The sequence below is a fragment of the Apus apus genome, chromosome 4 (genome assembly GCF_020740795.1).
Source record: "Apus apus isolate bApuApu2 chromosome 4, bApuApu2.pri.cur, whole genome shotgun sequence".
NCBI classification, from domain to species: domain Eukaryota; kingdom Metazoa; phylum Chordata; class Aves; order Apodiformes; family Apodidae; genus Apus; species Apus apus.
In genome coordinates, this window is record NC_067285.1 from 66,418,298 (window position 1) to 66,445,868 (window position 27,571).

Genomic DNA, 27,571 nt, shown 5'->3' on the forward strand with positions numbered 1-27,571 from the left:
GAAACTGATATAATTTCTAATACAGATTTAAAATTAGAACCCTCCTTTGCACTATGAAAAAAGAAAGTTGGTAATGACATTTACTCCTTATTTATTTAAAATTAGTCATAGACTTTTAACTCCAGCTGGACTGTAAGTCTTTGAAGAACGAATGTCTCAACATCTAGTTGGAGAGTCAGGGCCATTACAATGTATTACTGCCAGTAACACCTCACAGAATGTGTCTATATTAACTTTTGCTAGTAACTATCTCAGAAAAAAACTTTTGAGAGAAGTTTAGTATTCTTGACATTTTATCCCAGTGTTTCCTGCTCATAGTATAGAAAGTGTACAACTGGGCACAGGAGTCGTAACAGTACTACAAGTCAATACATCATACAACACACAGATCATTTGGTGGCAGGAACAAGAATTCACTATTAGCAGAACAAACTCAGTCACGAGCTTTCTACCCAAAGGGGAGTTATCGATTCCTCCAGTACTATTTTTGAATCATCAAATGGGTCCAAAATTAGGTGCTTCATATTGCTTCAGGATGAAATTTCACCATGCTGTCACACTGGAGGATGCTGCCCATATATCCATTTCCTGTGTTGCTCCACAAATTCAATAGGAGCAACATGTTACACTCTACTTGTGTCACTGAGTTAGCAATATCCTATTGTGTCCTTTCATATCTGCCAACAACTCATTAAAGCCACTCTAATAGAGAAATTTTGGATAAATTTTTCCTGCTTTCCTCAACCTTTCAGTATCTAGCCCTCTGCATGGTACCTGCTATGAACAACTGTGGGACCAACCCAGAAGGAAATCATAGCTCAAAACAGGTCCCTTGGATTTCCTGCTAAATCTCTTTCTGATCAATCCACTTCCACCTCTAGTTAAACGATAATGCTCCTTACAGTAGAAGGAAAAACACAGAAAAGGTCAGACTGATGGTTCTAACATCAATGTAAACAGCATGCAGTGTGAAAATAAACTATTTTGATACTTTTTTTTTCCTTCTTCATTTTGTGGGAATTGTTTTACGAATACTATCGATTTCTTTCCTAGCCAAGAAGGGTACATGGAACATTTAAAGGAAACTAGGAAACCTATGTAAATAAAAACTGTTCCTATATTAATAATAATAAAAAAAAACCTATTAGCTGGAAATGCTAAAATCAGACCAGAATGCCTCTGAACTCGTAAGCTGCACTGTTCATATTATATTGCTCATCAGACTCCCAAGTGCTACATTGTATTGTTGTATTTTTCCCTTGACAGCCTTTTTTTTTTTTTAATCCCAAACTTATGTTCAACAGATGTTATCCTTGATCCTGCAAAAAAACTTCCTGGGCAGACTGCTTACTCTTGGAAGTCCCTCCTGGCTGTGAATAAGGCTACTCAGATTAAAACACAGTTCCCCACTGGCATTTGCTTGTTTAGTAAATAAGAAACTTACATAAACTCCAGTTTAATTTAAACTCAACCAGAAAGTCACCCCGAAAATTAACACTTTGCTGTATTGCTGATATCTGCAGTTGAGGGCTAACAGGAACAAGAAGTAAAAAGAGTTACAAGAAGCCTGCTCCTGCTGTAGCTGAAGAAACTCTCACCAACTTCTGCAAACTCAGTGTTTCTACAGCATTTGTTGCTGCTCTGAATCAACATAACAAAGTAACATGAATTTGCTGGGACACTTATTCTGAAGTTAAGCTTGAGAAAGAGGAATTATTATTTTTTCCAACCTTATTAAACTGTAATTCCCTGCACAGCTGCAGTAAACTTTGGTGGTGTTACTTCTTACCCGTCTCACAGTAGGGATCGCCGTCTTCTAAGTGGAAGACATTATTGCGGATGGGGTTATGACAGGCCACACACACAAAGCAGGAAACATGCCAAGTTTGTTTCAAAGCATTTATTACTTCCTGTGGGGATTAGAAAAAGTGTTATTAGCACATTATTTTGATGTGATGACTAGATTGTGGTGACCGTGCCTCCACACTTGATTTGTTTCAAGAATAATTTGTTTCTTACTGCCACTTGGAAAATGGGTTGCGAGCGCAATCTCTGTGATGTTAAACTTAACAAGGTGCTTTATTTACAGTACATCTCCTAATTTGTCATGAGCAACATTTCATATTTTGGAAGATTCAAAATAAGAGCTGGACAGATTTAACAACTCATTTGTTCATCTTTTCCATTTTAGTTAGGATCTCACCTATAACAGTCCCCTGAAATAAGAAAAGCAGCATCTCTGATATCTCCTCAAGTCTCTGAATAGTTAATCAAAAAACATCACACAGAAAATTATGACTGCTTTGTGTTGTTTTGGAAGATGCTATAGTGCCAAATATGACTTGAGAATCATGCTGCCAGAGCCCTACATGACCCCAGTTACACAAGAGTCCAGACATATTGCTGTCTGCAATAAAGCTGGCGGGCTCAAATTAGCAATATTAGTGGCCGAGTAGGATAATGCGTTTTTCTATCTACATTACCATTGGGAATATTTCAGTACTTCACACACAGCCAACCAACCAACGTGGTTCCCAGCACCCAGCTTAGTTAAGGAGATTTATTTCTTTTTCTCCCCCAAACCCCTCCAATCCTGTAAAACACGGTCAGTTAAGAGCATTTAGCCCAAGAAAATGTAGTGATCCCAACATCTACTAACAGTTTCATGACAACAGCAGCTGAAGTTTGAAGAGGCAAGGATATAGCACCTTTTCTGGAAGGGACTGAAAAGGCTCAATATGCATAGAATCATAGAATGGTTAAGGTTGGAAAAGACCTTTAAAATCACCAGGTTTCAACCTCCCTGCTATGAGCAGGGACACCTCACACTAGACCAGGTTGCAGAAGGCCTCATCCAACCTGGCCTTAAACACCTCCAGGGACAGGGCTTCCACAGCCTCCCTGGTCAACCTATTCCAGTGCCTTACTATCCTCATGGTGAAAAATTTCATCACGATGTCTAACCTAACATAGGTTACGTCAGAGAATGTTTGTAAGAATGTAAACTGAGCCATATAAAAGGGAATTTCATTACAGAGAACCACTTATCACTGTGGTTATTGTTCCCACTGAAAAATAGGCCATTTGCTGGTCACTTACCCCAAGGATTTTCCTCTGGCACTTGGAACACTCAGGGGCAAAGAACTTCTCATAACAGACCTCACAGTACAGGGCCCCTTTCTCTTCCACAAATCCAATATAAGCCATGGAGGCTTTGCAATGAGCACAATTAAACTCCTCTGGATGCCACGACTTTCCCAAAGCTACCAAGAAGGGTCCTCTGATTAGAAAGAAAAGATTTGATCAGAAAATGCTCCTGTATTGGCTCTTGCAAAAGCTGTTAATAGGCTCAACCTGAAATACCTCTGTGCCATTATTACACTGTTCACATACACATACTGTTCCAACCCTGCCTCCTCCCAGAGGCTCCAAGAAAGTGTCAAGTGTTGACTACATATATTCTTATTGAACTATCTCCCAGAAACACCTGACCACAACAAATATGAATTCTCTTCACTTCACTGCATTTCAGAAATCTTATTTTAGAACTACATTAAATACAGTGCTGAAGTGGCAGCTAGGCAAGAGAAGAAGGATGTTCCCTATGTTCCAAATTATTTCCATCTATTACAAAACTCCCTTTCAGCACGCATTTGCATCGAGGCCAGAAATGTTCAGGTAGACTTGACTCCACTAAGAGCCAAAAACATTAGTTTATTGTGAGAAAATAATGCAATAGCTGTCCTTATCCAACAAGTTTGCTACAGGACAAACCAAAGATTTGGGGGTAGGGGTGTCCTTTCTTCTTTTTCTTCTTTTTTTTTTTTTTCTTTCCTTCAGAAGTTACTTAAAATAGGACCATTTTCTCCAAATACCTCTCCATTTTTCAGTCAACAATAAATTCTCAGCTTGTAACTCACAAATCTCAGGCATGTACCATTGTATCTATATTCATTTGAAAACATATTCAGCATGCTTGCTTTGATGAACATAGTTATTTTAATCAGGTGCCTCCAAGGTCCCACCAACACTCAACCTCCCAGAATTCAGGTTTCAGGAGAACTTTGAGGTTCAAGTACATCTCCCTCACCAGCTTTTCTGTTATTGCAAGACTACTAGAGATGCCATTCTTCCAGTAATGCATCACTACATCTGATCCAGTAATTCACTGCAAAACATATTTTTTTTAAATCGAATAAGCTACAAGAACATTTTTGTGTAAGACTCTCATATAAACAAGAAAACAGGAGAAAAAAAAAAACAACACCCTTAAAATTTGTTTCCAGGGCAATGTACACACCTCCTGAGATGACAAACTTATTTAATCTGAGACAGTTTCTTCTATTCACTTCTGAGTACTAGAAAGAAAGCAGTGAAAAAGGGCTCCTGGAGTGCAGCTTGTAGCCCTTTAAGGAGGGAGCTGGGGTTGAGCACAGCTCTCTGGCTCCTGCTCCCAGTGGATGCCTGAGCAGTGCAAACACTGACCTAACCCGATACCCTCCTGCCACCCTACAAGTACCTTTTTACATCAATGCCCTTTCAGTTATGTACTGATCAAACAATACAAGCCCTTATGTACAACAAAGTGCTCTCAGTGTGCCGTGTCAGCACAGGCTAATTTAACAGATTCATTAACACTGGACTGACACCGAAGAGACTCTCCTGGCTCCAGGTAGGATCAAGTTTCTGGCCATCTGCACTGAAACGATAGGCTCAGTTAGCTCTGCAGTGGAAAGCAAGTACACTAGCAACGGGAGAGGAAGGAATTTTTACAACATCTGCTGCATTTAGCTCTCCAGAGTTTACAGCTCTGACATATTGTCTTTAACCACTAGGACAGTGCACAGGAACCCAGATGGATGGGGAACAGCCCGAGAGTGCATCTAAGAAGTTTCTCTCCCAAAGTCCCCAGACAGCTGTGGCTGTGCCCTGCACAATGTCTCTGAGGTGTTCCATTAGCAGACTGGCTCCCTGTGCACATGTGTCCAGAAGAACACTTTCTAAATACAATTTTACTTTTAATCAGGCTGTAGTTTAAACATGTCAAGCTGACGCTGGGGCTTAATGATGCCAGTGACTTAAAAGCTGCCCCAAAGCATGTGAAAGAAAGAAGAAAAAAAAAATAAACACCTGCCATGTAAAATACACTAAAACATGATATTCAGAACTTGGAGGTGTTCCTGGTCTCTGCATATTTTTGTGATGGAAGCGATAGCTTCCAGTAATGAAAGGTATTTATTTGGTGTATTAATTTGAGAAGGAGTTTAAGGCCCAATTTGAATAAGGGGGGCACATGCCCACAACTCAGGCAACATGATGGGAAGTAGGTAGGGCATGAAATGTTTGAAAGATGGCTGCAGGTGGCTTCATCCTTCCTTCCCCATTTAAAAACAAACAAAAAACCAATTTAAAAATCCCACATGCCGCTGTCTAGTAGAACATATTTTTTAAGGTGGTGCTAAAAAACCATGTGCCTTCCATCCAAAGACATAGGACTATCTGACTGGCAACAGTTGGCTATGAATGAGCCTCTACCCTAGGCATCACCATCTAGACCACATGAACCAAACTCATGGATGGAAGCAAATAGTCATAATTATTCCTTTAATTTTTTGAGAGATATTCTGGTGTATTTGCAACAGTATTTACAGGATCTTACATCCCAAGGGATCACCAGGTACATAAATTTGGTAGTCACCAAAACAGGGGCAAATTAGAAGCAGCAAATAACGTACAGGGAATACAAGCATAATTTCACCATATTTACACTTGTGGCTAAATTTATTTTCATTAGTATAGTCACGATTACTTAGTATGTCAGGAATCTAGCTCCTCATGTGGCTTTTATTATGGTAGCAAGCCAGAACTGAAATTTGGTGGTAGAAAGATCAAAAGGACTTCCACATGCTCTAAGTAGGCTAATCACTTTACAGTCAACCATACAGCAGTCTACGCTCTGGGAAGTTCCTTTTATTCCTCACTTTAAAATGCCACAACATATAATTACTATATAGAAGGTGCTGAAGGGAAGCACCATTTCTACTTTCTCCCTTGTGCCATTAAAATAATTTAGCTGTATGAAGAGGTGACAAAATCAAATAATCCTTCACAAACAGACACACCAAAGAGTACATTCTGAATGGAAATACAGGAAAAACACATGTGGACTTCAAAGGGAGAGCCAGCTCTGCAGTGCGACACCCAGTGAGATTATCCAGGAACCAGAAATCTTCATCAGAAAATGTCCGAAGTTTGTCAGATCATCACAGCAAAGAGATCATGGGAGATACAATTTGCCTCCAACTTTGATTATTTTGGACATGGAAAGAAACACTTACTTAATGAAGCTTTGGAAAAATTGGCATCTTCAGATGATCCCGGTATGAATAATTAAAGATATATTAAAAAAGTTATGTCTCTAAGCAATGGTTTTGCCTCAACCAGCCATGGTTATTCTACACCTGAGTATAAAGTGACCAACTCCACAACACATTTTGGCTTAAAAACATATGTACAATGCAATGTGACTTGATCCTCCTCCTAGCTTTTCATAGGTAATGCTACCACTGAAGGCATGAACTGTAATTATGCTAAAACTTGAATTCAAAATGTCATTGCAACCCTTCAAATCCACTGTATGCTGTGAACAGGAGGCATATTTGGCATTGATAAACACATATTAACTCATCTCCAAATGAAACAATGCTTCTTTTCAATAACTGCAGTGACATTTAACATATGAATAAATATAAGGATTTAAATACCACTAACAAATACAAAGAAGTTAGAAATGGGTATCAGTTACTATTAATGAAGAAGTGTCACTTACAGTAGGTGATAATGACCCAAGTACTGTCAAGTAGGGCTCCCCACAGCTTCTCAGGCAGCCAATAAGGAGCAAAGGTTGCTCCATGGACCAACACAGTCCCCTACCTCCAGGGTAGAGCTCATCTCCTTTTAATGGTGATCAAAGTGAGAAGCAGCAGTAAGTGATTTAAGGGCCGATAAGAGAGGTAGGCTGCTCAGGAATGATCTACAGACTGTGCTGTGAGACTCTATGCACACAGCATCAGTGAACCCTGTTAAACACAGGTGCCTTAAAATGAACTCAAGTTTCTTGCAGAAAAGGTGCAGCATATAGTGGATTTGCTCTGTTTATATCAATTTTTAAACTAAAATGAAGGTAATAAAAAGTAAAAAGTAAGGTGCATGGCTGCTTACATATTATTTACCAGGCACAAACTGAAAGTTCTCCACTGCCCAGGGAACAAAAAAAAACACAACAAACAGAATAGTAATCAGACATGGTGATTATATGGGACAGACTGTTCAATCAATCTGATGACTCTGATTCTAAAAGTGTGTAGACCTTCTTGATACTGATCCTCCATTTTGCCATGAAGCAAAATGTTCTGTTTTAGAACAGATGTACCTGTGTTGAGAATCTGTTTAAGATTTTTTTCTATTGCTTTAAGGGGATTCAGATAAGTTTTTATTACTTGACTTGTACAATGGAAGTGGGAACAACTTCACCAGAACATCACAAATCAGTTAGAAAAAGTTCTCTACAGTTAACCAGATGTTAACTGAATTGGTAGTGAACTATGAGAAAGGTAATCTAATGGAAGTAAGCAAGCTGGACTTAATTCATCCCTAGAGATCAAGTGACTCAAATTAGTTGCATCTTCTGATGTATAATCCAAGCCAAAGCTCAAAGGCTGTAAAATGCTAAAGCAGAAAGCCCGATTTTCTATTATCCTGAATTAAACAGCTCATAGAGCTCCTCCTCATTTTTCAGAACTCACTTTTCTAATCAAACAAGTCTCTTTCTTTAACCATGGTGAAGCATTGTTGATTGAAAACATGGGGTATAGATGAATAAAAAAGACATATTACAGTGCATTGCTTTGCCCTTGTAATTCAACAACATAGACAACCAAACAAGCAAGAAAACATTTTTTTAAAAATACACTTCTTCCAATAATCCCAAGAAATCTCTCTTTTAGGGAAGAAATAAAATGCAAGGTAGATGAAAATCAGGATTATCTGCATATCGCCATGAAAAGTGATTCAAGTTCCCTGGATGAGACATTCATGACGAACCATCAGAAGCTGCTAACTGAACAATGCAACCCAGATGCAATTCTTCCTCCATATTAAATTCTGCCTAATGATAGGGTATCTTAAGAACTCAACAGAATTTGTTTAACCTAATCTCATTTGGCAAACTTGTTTTTGTGTTGCATAACCTGTTATACCTGTGTCATACAATTCAAGGACAGTAGCTACCTGTCACGAGCTGACTTTTGCTGACTTAAAAGGCATTTTGTTTAGTCTTATATGGGGAAAAAAAATGGGCTGTTTCCCACACTACCATAATACCTAAAGGCCAGAGAACTCACCAAAACGCTTGACATCTAGTTTTTCAGGAAATTACTATTAATCCAGTCCTAGAAATTGTTATGCCTCTATTCCTTGCTTTTCTTGTATGGATGTAGCCTACTATTTTTCTTCTTCTCAATTAGAAATTCTTGTTTATATCAACATTTGTGACAAGTTAGTCTTTATACAACTATACTCGGCCATTGGTTTACAGTTTGCTAATCTCAATTTTATTGGAAAGGGTGTATAAGTAAAAACAAACCTGCTTACTTTTCTTTGGTTTTACTTGTGCTTTACTCCACCCAGCTTTCTGGTTCTCTGTAAAGCAGCTTGTAAGGCTGTGACTGTTACCAGTTCACAATGTCTTCCTCCATTGTTACTCCCATTCTCAATTTTGTTAGATAAACCAAGCATGAAAACAGTGTTTTGCATTATTGAAATGGAGCCTTAAAACACTTGTGACTAAGGAGTCAAAAACCACAAAAGCAAAACAAAGTCCTGCTGTCAAGAGAGCCTGAAAGATGTATAGATACAAACCTTATGACTTGATTACAATGCGCACACATGGGAGTTCGCTTTCCCGCAGGAATATGCTCTGCCCTCTGAACCAACGTGTCTTGCTCATTTAGTTGAGATGTTGTAGCAAATTTTTCACTTGGGCCACTTGTTCCAGTTGATTTAATACTGTTTGATGTCCATCCACTGGCAGGAGCTGAAGAAAGAGTGGCAAAAGCATTTAGAAAACCATCCTTTCAGTACCAAGTAAATAATTTTGAAATAGAAGTAACAACAACATTTGCCTAACATCTCTGTCCAGTGCATACCTGCCTACTTAGAGGAACAAATTAAAGAGCATTTATTTTCCCCTTGTCCTCCACCAAGTAAGTCCTATGTACTTTATGAAATGCCTGTTAAATAACACAGAATGGTTTTGGCTACCCTGTGGGAATAGTGGACAAATTTCAACATACTAAAGAAGTTAGGCAAAAGAATATGCAACCTTTGAAGGCATTATTTTGCTTTAGATACAAAAGCTGAAGCCAAGAATATCAGTGTATGAACAGAGACAGAAGTATACGACATACCTACTCAAAACATTTTACAGCGAGTGCAACGGATCATACATCATTACTAACAGATTAAACAAGAGTATGCATTCAATAAAACATGTGCAGGAACTTAAAATACAGGACTGTATAAAGAAAATATATTTCTAACTCAAATTTAAACACTAGTCTAGATCACTACATAATGCCAATCTGAGGCACTCCAAAAGCCACATTCACACCCCCTTTTTAAAGTTCCAACACCAAAATAAAAACCTGACACTTTCAGAAATGTATACATGCAAACAGTCCCATTTGTGCTCAGGTTTTTAGAGTTGTAGTATAGATATAAGCTTTTACAGAGTATGCAAAATGCATTTACAAACATGAAAGGCACAGATGATACTGTTGCCAAGGGTAATGAAGAAACAAATAGTCCTCTGCTTTTCCTTCTCCTCTATTCACATATGTACCTTGGTAACACACAAGCTACAGCAACATGAGTTTATGGGAGCAGTTATTCCTGTCAAGTGGAGAATTCTTTTTGTTTTTCAAGTATACTGAAAAATCCTTCATTTCCACAGCCTTTTGTTTGCAACCACAGGCAAGAGAAACCATGAGTGTTTACTCAGTGTCCTGGCTGTAGTACAGTCATACTAAATCTTGTAAATCAAAAAGTGAAATTAAGATCCAAGTGGAAGCTCAAAGAGAAAAAAACTAACCAATGTCAGAGATGTCCAGTAGTGCAGGATGATGTTTCTGTTACTATAATGCAGCTCTCCAACACAAAGTGAGGGCATTAGTATGTAGCTTTGTAAAAATACTAGTTTGTGGAGCTGTTAACATTTGTGTTAACATTTGCCTTCCTCGCCCATCTTTCATATCATTTTCCAAGGAAAAGATTAAAAATTATTTTTCATTATCTCCCTTAACGTAATGCTGGTCAGCCTCTGCCCTACAAAAAAAGCTGCAAATACCTTTCAGGTAAAACACTGCATTCCCTGCTCAATGGAAATAGCATACTAATACACAGAGAAGATAAACCAAGCGACAGTGAATACACAGGAAGTTTAACAGAAATGTCAATCCCTTGTTATTTACAGAAGTAAGATAGACACACACTACAGAATGTAATCAAAAGAATATAGTGAATTTTAGTTAACAAAACCTCCCAAGCTTATGTGTATTTATAGGTTGAGGCAACACAGCTGGAAGATAAATCCTTTTAACATCAGAGCTTCTTATTGTGTTTCTGTTGTTGATTTGGCTTTTTGTTCATTTGGGGTTTTGTTTTCAATATGAGACTATTGATTATATTTAATATATCATTAATTAACTTGCAATATTTTGAAGAAATACCATTTTAATTCAAGAAACATTAATTATTCTGAGTAGAAAGTATTTAGGAATAAAAGCACTCGATTTTGAACAAGTCACTCTGCTACTGTAGCTCGTTTTAGATTATAAATGCCTGCTAAACTGAAAACACAGGAACAGATACAAATGGAAAAGGTGGTAGAAAGGCTTTGAACACACAAACAAAAGTAGTCTTCGGTCTTGATTAATAGCACTTTCCTCCTCTGTCATGACACATGGCCTTCTAATTTTCAGGTCCCATTTCATGACCAAAAAAACAATGCACTAAAACGAAACATGTTTAAGATTGCTCTTGCCATAAATCAAATCACAGTGCAGCTTCTAGTATATATTGCTGATTTCTATTTGAGTTATCTGCTGAATCCCAAAGCCCATTCAGACACATCAGCTAGCTCTTCTTTGTAATGTGCAGTTTAAAAAAAAAAAAAGTCCTTATGCTTACTTAAAGGGGGGAAAAAAGTACCAACACCACAATTACTCCCATTTCTCTGGTCTCATTATAGCTTTCATTATGCTGTTTTTATGAATGATGCTTTTCTGAACACTACCCAGCTTTAAAGTGACTACTGACCAGGAGCATAAACTTTCTCTCAGAGTTGTTAGACAAATCATTCATTTCTGAATTATTCAAAGCACTAAAAAAGGAGAGGAAATAGTCCATGTGTCTCAAAAATAATTTTGGTCTATTTAATGACCCCCTGTAAAAAAGAAAATTCTCTTTTATGCACACCATACTATAAACCACACAAATTAGTACTGTGTTAAGCAAGAGGTGTAGCCTAAGCAAAAACAAGCTGGGCATTTAGTGTTGAGGCCCGGTGAATGGTCCCATTCCACTTCCACTGAAATTGGTGAACTTAAGTTCAATGCCCAGACCTCCAGCAGACGCAGGACTCCCATGGGATTACAGCCACAGTGCAAATGGCATAAGGGGAATATTAATACAAAAAAAAAAAAAGCCCTAAGCCTTCAGATACTTCTTTATTTGCTGGAATGTTTTCAGATACTGGATGAAAATTAAGTTCTTCAAGGCCTTTTGCCTGTCATTTGTAAATTTATTTGCTATTTGGTCTACTCTGATGGGAACAATACCTAATTGATGACCACAGACGCCACCAGCAGCTGAGAACTAAGACAGAAAAGGTTGTCTTCCACTCAAAAATCATTGAAAAGTAAGATCTTAAAGTGTTTTATTAGAATTCTTCTGTCTCTTGAGGCCAGTGTAAAGCCAGGAAGCTCCTTGCCCCTGCTCATAATTTGTCCCCACAGCATTCTCTTACAGGGTGTTTTTCTCTGTGCTGGTATTCACAATAAGACCTCACTGGTCTTGCACAGCTTTATTCCCCTTTATTCCTGTTCCAAAGTGCACTCAAGATTCGTTCAGTTCAAATTGTTCATCCTAAATAAAAGGAATCAGTCTGCTTCAATTGCCTTTAGTTTCATATTCTTAATAAAGAAAATATACCAGTAAAGTACAGTAGTAGCTATTTCACCACATTGATTTTACTTGTTCTTTGTAAACCTTCTACAGTTTTTCTAATAGATTTTTTTTCACCATAGATCATGCTCCCTTTCTCACTGCTTGATTTGCCTCAGTCTTTCATCTTCCTCATTCCCATCTGAATACCACCCTGAGACAGCTTTTATTTCCCACTTATGTCTTTCCATAGGCCAGAAACATGCCTTTAATACTCCAGTAATTTTAGCAAACATTCATGACTCTCACTGCAACCTGTTGAGTGTTGGGTTTTTTTGTTGGTGATTTTTTTGTTGTTTTTTTTTCTTTGTTTGTTTTGTCGGTTTTTTAATTTAAAAAACCACAACCAACAAATAAACAAACCCACCACTATTAGTTCCCTGCTTAAAATTTAGATGAATTCTCAGTATTTTCTTCCAACAATATTCCACCTATTGTAGGAGAGGTGTACAGAATTCTTGTGTACAGAATTTCAAGGATCAGGTTTATTTTCTTGTTTTCTGCAAAGAGAGAGGAAGGGGACATTCTCAGAGTTCCTGCATTCTCCTCCTCTCCTTTCTCTTCCATATTCCCTCAGAAACCTTTCAGACTGAAACACAACCACATGATTTCAAGAAAAACATCAGGCCCTGAAAACTCACACAGGTGTTTTTCCTTGCAATGAGAAGCTTTAACCAGGGCACACCAGTAATAACAGGGAAGGTACAAATTATTACACTCAATCTAAGCAAAGACCTCTCAGCTCTTGGCAATCATTTTGAGCCCTCCTGTGGTTTGTGCTTTATATTATGCTTTTTACATTTTACATATATGATTTTGGATCCTCAGCAGGAGCTCTGTTCTCGGATAGTGCTAGAGAGGTGCGTGCACATTTTTAATTGTGCATGATGGCCAAGTGGGGAGGGAAAATAAAATTACTCCAGTTGCCTCACAACACAAGCTCACCACATGTTTTCTGGGTGCCACCTTTGTTGCATGGAATGGGACAGGGTGCAGCAACTTCTGCGGGTGGTCTGAAGAATAATAAATTATTATATATAAATTAATTAAATAAATAAATTATAAGAATTACAGATACCACCAGGAGCTATTCTACCCTGAGTGCCAGAGATGTTCAGGTTCTTCACAGGTCACAAATAGATCTGTGGCCAAATTTAGGAGTTTTGCAGGCTTCACTATACCTTCACTCTCTTTAATTAAACCTTCTAAAGCACCACTGATCTGCACTTGTGTATTGTCATGGCTGGCTTTTCTAAAACATAAAACACTGTACCTGACTACTAACTTTCTACTTTATTAGGTTTAAGTTTAGCAAACCCTCAGTGTTTGCTTTCACTAAACTCCTTGGTATGGCTAGTTTAATATTTAACAAAGATTTAAGCAAGGTAAAGAACTGGGGTTTTTTTTCTTCTTCAAAAATCCCAGTGTGACTTTGCCCTTGTTAGACCAACAATAGGCTGTTCCATCGCTGAGCACATGGATAACTGCAAACACTGGTGAAAGGTTTGGAAGACAAAGGGAGAAAGGCGGATACGTGGCAGTGCCAAAGTCACTTTGACAGAGGTTCTCTGGTGCGTAGCAACAATACAACAGCCTGAACTGTTTAATGCTCACTTAAACATAACATCAGACTTCATGTAATATCTATAAATAACAATGCTACTTTAAGCAGTGGGAGTGCCAGAATTTCATTTTAAAGTGTTCTAACTAGGTGATTTATATGCTGCTATCAAACTACTGTATTATAAATGGAAAATATAAAGCTTCATACATCCAATTTTCTGAGTTTTCTTAATATATATCTGTAGAGTAAGAAATCTTCTTGTTTCTTCTCTCCAAACCAAACAGATGGCTGGATGATGCAACGTGTCTAGAAAGCTCGGCTGTCAGCTCGTTACATTAGCCGTATATAACCCTCCATCCACTCCCAGGCCTGCGTGAAATCACTCAAGCTCAATGGAGGAAGCTACAGAACAAGCAAGAGGGGAGGAAAAAACCCTCAAACCACAAAAAAAAAACAACCCAAACCCCTATGTTCAGCAGTAGTTCTCCTTTTGTTTTCTACATAATCTCAGAAGCGCAGTCAGAGCTAAATCCCGCCACTGATTAAAGGCAGAACAGGAAGGATTAAAACATTATCATGTCTTTAAATTCCAGCAAAGGTTGGTATGTGCCTCGTGGAAAATCAGAACAGGTGCCACCCCGGCCCAATTTCAACAAGGCTTGCAATTCGAGGGGCTAGCTCCTGTGCTTGTGACCAGCCTTTCAACTGGAAAGGCTCTGGCTAAATTAGCTGTAAAGCATCTTAATTAAAAGGAGCATGGTGGTTTTGGCTCACTGAGCCTGTCTCCTTGTGATTTGTTACATCACATACCGTCACAAATTTGGCACAACTGGTGTTGCTTTTACCAAAAACATGCCTCAAGGAAAAAGAGAAAATTAAGACCTGTACAATAGTATTTAATTTCTCTGAAGTTACAGTTTAGAAACCCATCTGGTAACTTTCTGCCAGTAACATTTTGCCTCCTTTGCTTTTAGCTCCCGTTTTTGACCTTGACAGCTTGACCGTACTTGCAGAGAGCATGATTGCCCAGTCTCATTCACACACAGATTGTTTGCCAGTTTCATGAAGCTGATGTTTAATATTCAATAGTGATAAGAATGCATTTACCAAAGGAATGTTGACTTTTTATTTGTTGAACTAATACTACGCATAACTTTCAGCTGTCCTATACCTGTACCTCTGAACAGGACACATCACTGCTCTGAGCTGGTCCTAGCTAAAGAAGGGGACCTGATCTGCTGTGCCAGTTTGTGACAACAGGCTAATTGCTTTTTAAGAAAACAAATATGACAAGCATCTAAGCTTGCAAGTTGGTGAATTTTCCCACTTGATGAGTGTGAAATAACCACAGAGAAAAATAAACTCTTCACCTCTGTTTAAATGACTAGAGAAAATAACGTGGGTCTGATTTATGTGTGCAATTAATTTAAGTGCACAGCTTGTTGCAATAGCACATGAATTTAGCAACATCGAATCGCAGGAAAGTTGTCAAAGGTCACATTTGTAACAGACAGCTGAGTTTCTGTTCAGCAAATCCTGTAGTGAGGTACACCAGGTCATTCTGCCTCCAACAAGTAGGTGGTACATTTTTGCATCATTACTATGAACTGTCCCCTTTCTTAAATCTAAACATTCAAGTTTTAGAAACATATCCATTTTTTCACCATGTCTGCAGGAGTTACAATTTCATACTGCCATCAAATTAAGCCTGACATTTATAAATTACTCTGGTTTCACAATGGGTTTTGCTTGGCTAAGTGACTTCACATTACTTAACTTGTAAGAATAAATTCTTGTGGTTTGCTGTCACGTGATGATATAATCATTTAGATTAGATGAAAAATTAATACGAAAAGCAGTCCATACACCAGGAACAGGAAGCTTTTGTGTTTTGACTTATCAACCATACAGACAAGGGTTTCTGTTTTTATGAATGGTGACTGCATCATGGAGGAGCAACCTTTGACAATCTTTTCCAGTGAAAATACTGTAATAGTTTGTGTTGTGGGACTTTTTCTAGCAGAGGCCTGTCCAGCAATATAAGGATTTGCCTCGTAGTGTTACTCCAGTGTCTTTCTGCAAGTTCAGACCATGACCCTCAGTGGGCACATAGGTCCTTGAACCTCTACAATTATTAGTCCTGCCTCTAATTGATCAGGTATGGGTTTGGTGATCAGGTAGTGAGATGGATCAAGAACTGGTTGAAAGGAAGGAGTCAGAGAGTTGTAGTCAATGGGGCAGAATCTGGTTGGAGGTGTGTGACCAGTGGAGTCCCTCAGGGGTCGGTACTGGGACCGGTGTTGTTCAACATCTTCATCAAAGACCTGGATGAGGGTATAGAATGTACCCTCAGCAAGTTTGCTGATGACACCAAGCTGGGAGGAGTGGCTGACACACCAGAAGGCTGTGCTGCCATTCAGAGGGACTTAGACAGGCTGGAGAGTTGGGCGGGGAGAAACATGATGAAGTTCAACAAGGGCAAGTGTAGAGTTCTGCATTTGGGGAAGAAAAACGCCATGCACCAGTACAGGTTGGGGGCTGAGCTGCTGGAGAGCAGTGTAGGAGAAAGGGACCTGGGAATCCTGGTAGACAGGAGGATGACCATGAGCCAGCAATGTGCCCTTGTGGCCAAGAAGGCCAACGGCATCCTGGGTGCATTAGAAAGGGTGTGGTTAGTAGGTCAAGAGAGGTTCTCCTACCTCTTTATTCTGCATTGGTGAGGCTGCATCTGGAGTATTGTGTCCAGTTCTGGGCCCCTCAGTTCAAGAAGGACAGGGATCTGCTTGAGAGAGTCCAGCACAGAGCTACTAAGATGATTAAGGGAGTAGAACATCTCCCTTATGAGGAGAGGCTGAGGGAGCTGGGTCTCTTTAGCTTGGAGAAAAGGAGGCTGAGGGGTGACCTCATTAATGTTTACAAATACGTAAGGGGTGAGTGTCAGGGAGATGGAGTTAGGCTTTTCTCAGTGATGACCAGTGATAGGACAAGGGGTAATGGGTGGAAATTGGAGCATAGGAGGTTCAAGGTGAATATACGAAAAAATTTTTTTACTGTGAGAGTGACAGAGCACTGGAACAGGCTGCCCAGGGAGGTTGTGGAGTCTCCTTCACTGGAGACATTCAAAACCCACCTGGATGCATTCTTGTGTGATGTGCTCTAGGTGACCCTGCTCTAGCAGGGGGGGTTGGATTAGATGATCTTTCGAGGTCCCTTCCAACCCCTAAGATTCTATGATTCTATGATTCTAATTTCCTATTCCACAAAGGAAACAAATCGGGATGAGATGGTCCTGAAAGAAAATAGCAGAACTTTATGAACAAGGTGATGTTGGCAAAATAGTTTGTGTGCCTTTTCCATGCAGAAGTATCCCCAAAGCTGATGGGCCATCAATATAACTTACCCAGTAAGCATGACCTGCAAGTTCAACAGAATTGAGATTGGGGTTGGGCTAATTACAAACAAAACATGGAAAACCAAAGATGACAAGGACAGAAAGTGCCACAATCCATCTCTTCAAGGATCTTGAGCAAGGTCTTACTGGCAGGACAAGCATTTTGTGACAGCATGGTAAGTCTTGGTGCCTCACTCCCTCTTCCCAGCTTCATATTGTTTGATCTTATGGCCAAACTCCCCAGTCTGATACAGTTTGGATTTTTACTCCCTTTTCTTTAGCAAACCTCTACAGAATAAGTCACAAAGAAGGAGCCAAAAGCCCAAACTGCCAGTATACGCCGGACAGGATGACAAATCACACCTGGTAGCAGGCTTGTACTTCTGCTTTTAAATTTCTAATATGATCACGGTAACACGAAATACAAAACAAACAAACAAACAACAAATGCACAAGACAGTGCACTAAGGATAACTCCAGAGATGGTTAAATGCAAGTCTACCAAACACATGAAAACAACTGCAAGGAAATAGCAGAATTTTTCAAACAAAGTTTTCTGGGGAGCAATTTTTCTGTACTTACAGTCAGCTTCTAAGTGTGTTCCCTCTGCTGAAGGAAGCATGTGCTTAACAAATGTGCTGGCTAAGGATTAGGCAACTGACAGTTGTGGAATATGCTGACATTACTGAGCAGCTCTATTGGAAGGGGATTATGAATCCCAGTCGTGTCAGGCTGAGAGAGACCCTAGGAATAAGGAAATGGGCAAGTGCAGGTAACTGGTCACTTAAAACTGCAAGCTTTGGACACTTCTATTGCAAAACTGCCCCCATCCTATCCTCATATTCAGCTGCCAAGTGCAAGAGGAATGACGGTCATCAATTGCAAATTAAACTCTCCTCTCCAAGCAGCAAACCAGCTTTTCTGGTGACCAGCCATACCAGCTCACCATGGGACCCTTGCAAGCCCACCAGACCCCCACATGTAAGGCAGGATGCTGCCTGCCTAGCTCCTGCATTGCAAAGCAGAACACAGTGCTGAGAATGCTGTGCCTGGCACCCAGCCTGTCTGGTCGCCACTGTGCCAGAAGCTTGCCCTCCAAAAACAGCATTTTGAAGACGCTGGGAAAGGGGCAATTTTGTGTGAGAAACATAATGCTGGAAGTCCCAACCACTTCTGACCTTCGCAGATCCTGCTGCACTTTCCGCAAGAACACTTCGTACCCTGGCTAAACTCCAGTTTGTGAGACTCCATTTATTGGATAATTATACTTTCTTAAATTGTCTCAGCAGTTTCAATTTGCCACGGTACTATTCACTCCCTTTCAAGACACCGAGGAGTGTTACAGTGTGCTGACAAGCAGCTGTTATGTTTCACCCAAGAAGTAACTGCACAGTGGTGCCAGGTGAAACCCATTCCCGTGCACACATTGAGTTTACTGGGACTGTAACATGCTTTGGGGTTCCTTGGGGGTGAACAACACTACGTAAGCAAAGGGTAACAGCTATCAAACAGTAACATAACCCACTGTGATGTAGCTAGGTTGTTGTGAGCAAATTTTTTTTTAGTTGAATATAATCTTGGAATAAGCATCTCCCTCTGGTGGGTGAGCAGAACATCATAGCTCAACAGAAATAAGGGAGAACGATTATAAATACTAGACTGTGCTCTTAACACACTAACAGCCACAATTTGACTTATTTCAACAACTAAAAAAGTCAACAATACAAACAGGAGAGGCTGATAACAAATGCATTCTTTGGAAACCTCTGTTGAGGCAGATGGCACCACTGCACTGTATGCACACCTCATCTGCACTCCTTGTGCACCTAATGTGCCAAAGGACTTTTCTTGTTCATTTGACAAGTCAGGCTTTTATCCTGCTTACCTAGCTTCTTACTCATGCCTTAAAACTAAGTGCTAGGCACTCATCCCTCATTTCCCCTACCAAACCACTGAGGAATCCTGTAATACCTGGATTTTATTCCATAGAAGGATAAAACCTCAGTTACTTTCACAGTGGGTGCCTAGCATAGTAGCATTCGTGGCTACCCCATGAATGCCCTACAACAGCAAATGAGGATAGTTCAGCTCCAAGGCTGCTATCACTGCAAGATCACTTGGGTCATGATCTACTTCTGTACAGAGAAATCCCATGCCTGAAGCATTTCCAGGTTTGCTATCTGTTCTTTTCATTTCAGCCCTTCTTTTTCCCTCCACCCCTTTTTCTTGTCAGATTGTGCAATATAGATTAACAGAGTTCATACCTCAGTTCCAACGAAAACACTCTGACACCTTTAGGCATCTCTGCACAATCTCAAAAGAAAAAAAGAAAAAAGAAAAAAAAAAAAAAAGGGTGTGCGTGTGTGTGTTTGTGTAACCCCAAGCCAAACAAACCCACAACCAAATCCAAAATCCATAAAAGAAACCATACTACTTTTAATAAAAAAAAAAAAAAAAAGATAATCTCTCTCTGGCAGTCTATTCAAGAAAGGGTGACTCCAGCTAATAAACTAAAAGATGCTGTCTGACCAAATAAATTATCTGTGCAGTCAGACATCTTAATAAATTAAATCACTGGTAATATTCATGCCATGCCATCAAACAGCAGATTAGAGCTTCCCCAGACACAAACAAAATACTGTGACATGTCTGCTTTGCTATGGAAACAACCTGATCCTATATACAATATTCACTAGAAGGGTGAGTGCTATCAGAGCTACAAAACTGTACTCCAAGTAAGTTCTTGTTATTAATAGCATATTGATACACATATTTACATAAGAATAAGTCTTACTGAGAATTATTTCCTAAGATAGACTTCAATTATAAATCAGACTCAAAGGGATGGGTTTTTATTTGTTTAAAATTTTGTCAGGCCTATGACCAATGAAGTCAATTTTGTTTGGCCTCCAAAGCACTGGCAATTTTATTTATAAAAAACAACTTTATGCTCACAGACTGCAAACAAACAGAACTGCAGACTGAAGTCCAAACCTACCCTGAAACAGTAACAGTCTTTCTTTTTCTTCAACATCTGACTAATATTATCAAAGCTGGTTTCAGCCTTACTAAGTAAGCAAAGCCTCAGGTTTTTTTTTTATTATTATTATCTTTTTAATTGGTAAAATACAGGCCTGAGAAGAAGACAGTGATCCTGTCTCTTAACTATGTTAAGTAACCAGGCTTATGTCTCTCCCATCAGCTGGTTTTAAATTACTGACTTGTTGAATGACTTAGGTAGTAACACATGGCACACAAAACCAGAGGTGAGCCTGTGCCAGGTTTAAGGGGCATAAAAGCAGTGATACCTGTCAGGTAATCTCTCGACAAGCCTCTGGCACCTTGGCAGTTACCGGAATTTCAATCAAGTAATGGAACGTTTCCTTTCAATTCAGAAATCAGGCTAGCAGGCATGTTAAATATGTCACTTTTTCACTCATCTACAGAACCTGTTGTAAGGTGCAGGCACCTTCTGACTAATAAAGTCAGGTAATTTAGAAGATCAACAAAACCCAATAGCATTTTAACATCTCCAAATAGTCCGGTTTTCCTCACCATTCCAGTGAGCAGCTCTACGAACAGGGGACGAATGCAGATGGGCTTCCTGTGGCAAGTGCCTGACTCCATGCGCATCTGAGATGCAAACCCTAACTCAAGATCGTCTGGGACATCGGCTGGGACATCATACCTTCTCCTGCTTCTGTTAATTCCTGGGAAGATGCCAATCGCACTAGTGCCTTTTCCACTCTGCACTTGCCCATTTTAGGAAACCTGGGGTTTTCAATGCCTCTTTCTGCTATGGTTTTTATTTCTGGCTCCCCTAATATTTATGGATGAGGTAATGACTTTGCTCCTTTGCAAGTTAAGCAGTACTTCTCAGAACCCAGAGCAAGGCAGCATAGAGCCGATATCCTCACGACCATCGCCTCCTACCAGCTTCTCTATCAGTATGAATGTCACAGGTTTTTGGTAAGCTCCTCTGGAACATGGCAACCAAAAATTACACTATTCATTTTCCCTCTCACCTAGCTACTTGGTACCTCTAATGTGGAAAAAAAAAAAAAAAAAAAATTTCACATTATCCAAGAGCCTGGGCACAGATTTTCTGAGAAATATGGAATCAAGTGTAATTTAATTAATCCTTCCAAATCTTTCTCCTTCATGTGTCAGCCATTAAAAAACCCAACAAACAACAATTTAAAACATTAGATTTGTATTAGTACTAAAGCATGCTAAAAGAATTTAGCAGTGAAACACCCAACAACATACTGAAAATAAGTGTGGTACTACCAAAACCCCAAGCTGTCAGATGGTTTCTGTGCAAGTGAAATAAATTTATCACCTGGTGAGATAGAAAGAGAGTTACATCAAACATGGAGCACAATTGGGCACTTACAAAAATGCAGAATTATTTTATTCCCACAAGCATTTGCCTTAAGTACACATGCTACCAAAAATGTAACTCTTCTTAAAGGGAAAACACACCACAACTCTGATAGCTAACTCACAGAAGTAAAACAATGCTAGAATTAAACTGACCTAAATTTCATTAAGTCTTTACTTTGTCCTAAAGAATATACTTGATATTAGACAGGGAACTATAGAAATGACAGTGTATTGCCATCTTGAGGCTTGATAGCAGAACTGCATGTCCAAAACAAATTTCATGTATTTGTTACCAGGCACAACAGTCATTTAGCCAGATGTGCCAAAGCTGTTATAAAACACACAGCATTAACACCATATATTTTAACACAAAAAAAACACCAAAAAAACCTATTTAGCATCTTAGATTCTGTAAGAAAATCAAGACTATTAATCTCATTCTTACAAGAAAAATCTGAAGTTAAAACTTTAGTAGTACAGATTTCCCACATCCTTTAAAATTGTTGGTTCAGTTTAAAAAGGAAATTATTTTAAAATATTGCGTCATTCTACTGCATGTAATATTACAAAAATATAGGCAAACAGTTACACATATTGCATGTCTTAATACAGATATGGTTACAGCACAGGCGTGTTCATAAAGAAAATGGCAGGCTTTCCAGAGAGACAACCTTTTTGGTGCAGGATTAAGGGGGGTTGGGGAGAAAAAAATACTAAAATATTAGAGTGGTTGGTTGTTGTAGCCTTTTTTTTTTTTTTTTTTTTAAATCAACACCTACTTCAGAAGAGATCACTTGGAAAACACACGTCTGTTCATATTCCCACCCCTGAAACAGCAAGGAATATGCTCTGTTTAATTTACAGTGCCAAATTCAAACTGTGAGATGTGTGTGTATATATATTTGATTGGTATATATGCTTTTCATAGAGGTAAGCGACATGGCTGTTGCCTGTTTGTGAAACCAGTTACATCTGAAGGTATTTACAAAGAACTAGTGCTTTACTAAAGCAGCTAAATCTGTTTTTCTTATTTTTTCTAAACAAACTGGCCTGTACTCAAAACACACAAATAGCCATTTGAAGGCTGTTGTTTTTACACCCATGGCAAAGTAAGTTTTCCTGAGCTACCCAAAGGTCTTTAAGTGAACAAGAAAACGCCTCGCTGCAAGTTACCTGCTTGGTTTGCAGGCTGCCAGCCCGAGTACTTGGCAGCACCCGGGGGTCCCGTTGGCTTGGGGGCTGCAGCAGAGACGATGCTGGCGGCAGAAGGTCTCACCACGGCGTTTTCTTGGCAGGCGGGCAGACTCCTGGCCGAGGCAGCCGTAAAACCAGCAGGCTGGGCAGTCTCCAGGGAATCACTGCTCAAAAATGAGGGAGGAAAAGAGAAAATGCATTTCTTGATAGAATGTGAGTGTTTGTAAAATAGAGATGTGGAATGACATGCCTGTACCCTGGTGCAACAGAGCAGCACCCACTACTCTGTCATCACCAAAGCTGGGCTATCACTCCAGCACAACGCTGTGGAAGTTGTATTTTCAAGGTGATTATACAAGAAAAGGACAACTGAGCAATTTCTCCTGAAAGTCAATATAGATAACAAAATCCCTTCACAATTTCCATTTAAAATTATTAAGTATTGGCATGATACAGGTTAAAGCAGAACCCTTACTGTAAATTTGGTACACTCCCTGACTTTTCAATACTTTTTTTTCCTTGGAGAGTAGCAAATACTCATATAGTTAGATTATACTTGCAGATCTTAATAAAAATAACTCAAAAGTGACTTAATTATATGCAATTTTCTTCTATGGGCCACTCCTCCCCCAAATTATTACTTAAAAAGAGCTATAGGTTTGTTAATTCACTAGAGAACTTACACAATATTTACACCTGCTTTTATATTTTAAGGTTTAGCAGAACTCTTAGCTATTTAGAAACATGCATGATGAAAACTGCACTTTATCATAATTCACACAGAGTGTAAGTAGCCACTAACTGTATTGCCAGAAAAAAAAAAAATTCATTTCCAGAGACTTTTCAAGAATAAGAAAGTTACCAAAATAAAAATTCTATGCAGTGTAATAGTATTTGTATAATGCCTATTTGCCTTTGGGAAGCTGAAAACAAATATTTTCATTAAAATCATTAATCATTATTTTCATAAATATAAGTTCTTTAAAGCAGAGGAGTAACTGTTAATGAATGTCATTTGCAAACTAAGAAGAGCACAGAACAATTGAAGTTAACTCAACAATATTGTGAAAGACAGCCAAAACAACTCCAAATGCATATTTTGTGCTATCTGGAAACCCATCAGTTAACATAGAAGCCTTGTGATTTTTCCTCCATAGTAGAAAAACAAATTTACAGCACATATGCATCATGCATATTTCACTGGGGTCATTCACAGACTTAGTGATTGTGCCAAGTTTGTAAAGTAAAAATATTTGAGCTATTTTTACTTTACAAGTAAGGCACATGCACAATATTGCATTGGCCATACGACGTGCAAAACTTGAACTAAACTTGCTAAAATGCAAGTTCATAACCTTGATTTTTTTCTGCCTCTACGTTTACAGGCTTAATAATTGACATATTTAGAATCTTTGTCTGGGTAAAGGAATAAAGAGAGATTCACAGTTCAGATAATATATCTTACTGCTCAGTTTAATGAGTAACAGCTATTGCATTTGTAGGCTTTTGATAACAGCAGTAGCTGTGCTGAACTGACACTCCATAGATTTACCATACGCAGCATGAACAAGTCCAGTGAAGCACGAAGTGAGACCTTGCATTCTGATACGTTCAAATGTTAAAAGATGTTTAAAGACATTTGTATAGTGCAAATGGAGACATTTAAGGTATACGTTGGACTCCTAAAGGCTTAGGATACAAAGTCTTTTTAGCAACAGATTTTGAGGCAGCAGAGATATACTGCAAGGATGTGCTGTTGGAGACTGAAGGAAAAAAGATAGGAAGGCGTTCTCTGAAATTATGTAGCAGGTTCAGTAGTTGAAGACAAGGTAGTTTAGGACAGGCTTCCACTACAAAAAAAACTTGTGTCTGCAACTTCACTGTCACAGAAATCTTTTTCTATACTGTTGAGTACATTTGACACATAACCCATCATGCCCACTCCAGGCCAGAGCACTGGCACAATGTTAGGAATTCCTCAAAACACTATTGGTCCTAAAAAAGACAAGTTTCCTTCTTCTCCATCCAAAAGACTCATCATTGCTTGTCAAATCACTTGGCAAGTCTAACGTCTCTTTATTCCTTTCATTTGAAACATTTAAATCCTAAGTCATATAAATCTTCTGTTCTAAGTAAGAAAATCCTGCAGAGCCAGCAACTGTCTTTACACAGAACAGGCTACCTAACAACCAAAAGTGGATGTAAGACAAGCAGAAAGGACACCACTAAGGTAGAAGAAATATAGAAAAATGTAGAAATGTCAGAGGGGTGTTGCTGGCAAACTTCAGCCTTATAGTAGGTATGCAAGGAGGTACACTGACACTAGCCACAAGGCTAGCTGTAATACCAATTTGTACTTCCACCATCGCCATTTTTGTAGTTAAATGCTGAGGCTTTTGCATTACATGGCAAGTGAGCTATTGAAGCAAAAGATCACTGGGGATGCTTAGGCTTTAATTTAGAAAACAAATAGGCTGGAAAGCTGAATCTTAAGGATCTCAAACTAAAGGACTCAGCTATAAAACTGGTTATGATTTTTTACCACCTGTGGTGGTTTATCTGTCAGAAGCCCCTAGAAGAGAGAAGCTTGAAGCCATCACTCTGAAAGAAGGGATTGTATTGGCCTCAGAGCAAAAATTCTGGCAGGTCTTGGGCACCCTTTGTCCTTTGTGCCTGGTTCTTTCAAGCCTGAGTTGAATAAACTCAAGATAACCCCCCATAGGTGGGCTGCAGGAAACAGTGCACACAGCAGTTTTGCTGAATTAAAACCTCTAACCACACAGTTTCCTGGGAGCAAACGTGCAGCACTCTGTAGAGGGAAAGACAGATTCACCTTTGTCTCACTTTGAAAGAAGTGCTGCACCCTGGAGATGTTCAACCTTTTAAGTGCTAACCTTCTTCAAATTCATGCTTCAAAATGAATTTCTCAACATTTTACTTTATATTCTTCTACACTAAGACACACTCAAACACCTATTATTGTTATAAAGATGACTATGTATCTTTTCAGAAACACACCTACCTTCTGCAAAGTAGCTGTACAATACCCACAATTAGCCCTACTAGTATTTTGTAACTCACTAGGATATTGTACAATGATGACCCAAGATTCATTATGCAGAAAATAAATGGTTTGAAAAGGCAAAAATATACACAGAAATTTAATAAAATCAATAGGTTATGGAACAGAGCTCCCACCTGCTTTTCAGTGTTGTCACTAGAAAACTGAAGACAGAACAATAAACCTTGCATATTTACAAAGGTCTGCATGAGTAGCTTTCTCAAGACTTCACATATGACATTTATAGGTCAGGTTCAGGTCAAGTGCATTTTGATGTCCAAGCACTTGTACAGTTATTAATGACAACGCTACCTTTGAACTGCAGCTTTCACCTTTTTATCTTTGTAACGTAACTCTCAAATTATTCTTCCTCTACCTAAAAACTTCAGCAAAAATTAAAGTTTTCCATGATTAAAATTATTGCAACCAAAAGCCACATCCATTCCAAGAAAGATGACATTGCTTGCAAGATGTGAATGCTCTGCTGCCAAGCTTTGGGCAAGGGGTTTCAACACTGCAAGTATGAAAGTATGTCGGAACATGAGTCTGATTGACTCAAAGTCTCATGTCCTGAAATCCCATGATGTGTTTAATTAATAAGTTACAGGAAGATTAACCAAAATAAGTGGGTTGCAAGGGAAACAGATTGCAGAAACAGGGCAAGAAAAAAAGTCCAGCAAAGAAACAAGCTGAAGACGCCTTTTGCCATATACTAGTTTGTACATGACACACTCTCCTGACTTCCCATAGAGAATAACCCCTGCTACACAGTGCAGCCCTATCCTATCAGAGTAAGGGCATGTATGAAAAAGAAAGTACCTTGTGGGGGGCCAGTCTGAGACCTGGGGACACACACAGGGCTCCAGTGCCAGTGCAAACTATCAGGAGCTCTCAACAGGTTCCTCAGACTTACCCCCTCCTTGTAAACCAAAGCATTGTGGAAACAGAAAAAAAAAAAAAGTAGTAATTCCTTTGCTCTTCCACCTCATTTTCTCCCCAAATACTAAACACTGCATTACACACTTTTTTGGTGGGAGAACAGGAAGACAAAGACATTTGCCAGATGACTGTACCATTTCTGAATGTGGTAATGACACCTTCTTGGATGCTACAGAGCAGGAACGGGCAAGGAACCTGCAGGGAAGGAAGCAGGTCCATGTCACACGTGAAATGAGCAGCACTTTTGCAGAGACCACTTTGGGATATTTGATCCACACCACATCCCCTTCCTTCCCAAATCAAGTGTATCAAGACAAGGCTGGATGCATATCAGAAGCATTTTAAGAAATCTGCACTTTGAAAATCCTTCTGAAAGTTTTTAGAGGTTTTGACACCCCTTCCTCTTCTCCAACTTCCCCAAAATTCAAAAGAAGGAAAACACATGGTCTGGGGCTACAGATCACTAAACGTTCCTCTATCCTGTATAAACTCCTACATAATGCTGTATAGAATTTCGTCACACACACTTTAGAGAAGATAACTATGTGTCATGTTGCCATTAGCAAAAGGAAAAGGTAAGATCCTTACTGAAAATGAAATACAGCTTGTCATCATGTAACTTCTAACACCTGTAAAATGGTAACAAGGGCCAAGTCTCTCAGACCTTCCCAAGCAGGTCCAAGTGATCTGGATGGACTTTTTCCTCAAGCAAGGCCAAGATACCAGGTTAACCATCTGTAAACATCATCACTTG

General features: G+C 39.1%; 1 protein-coding gene across 10 annotated transcripts in view; it reads right to left on the reverse strand.

The window, feature by feature from the left end:
- Positions 1-27,571, reverse strand: part of PDLIM5 (PDZ and LIM domain 5) — a 128,395-nt gene that overhangs the window by 5,974 nt on the left and 94,850 nt on the right. For all 10 annotated transcript variants that reach the window (XM_051617129.1, XM_051617128.1, XM_051617127.1 and 7 more), the window contains 4 exons: positions 22,797-22,981; positions 8,920-9,094; positions 3,100-3,280; positions 1,790-1,910 (listed from right to left, as the gene is read on the reverse strand). In XM_051617129.1, coding sequence (XP_051473089.1) covers positions 1,790-1,910; positions 3,100-3,280; positions 8,920-9,094; positions 22,797-22,981 — 662 coding nt within the window. The remainder of the gene's footprint in view (positions 1-1,789; positions 1,911-3,099; positions 3,281-8,919; positions 9,095-22,796; positions 22,982-27,571) is intronic.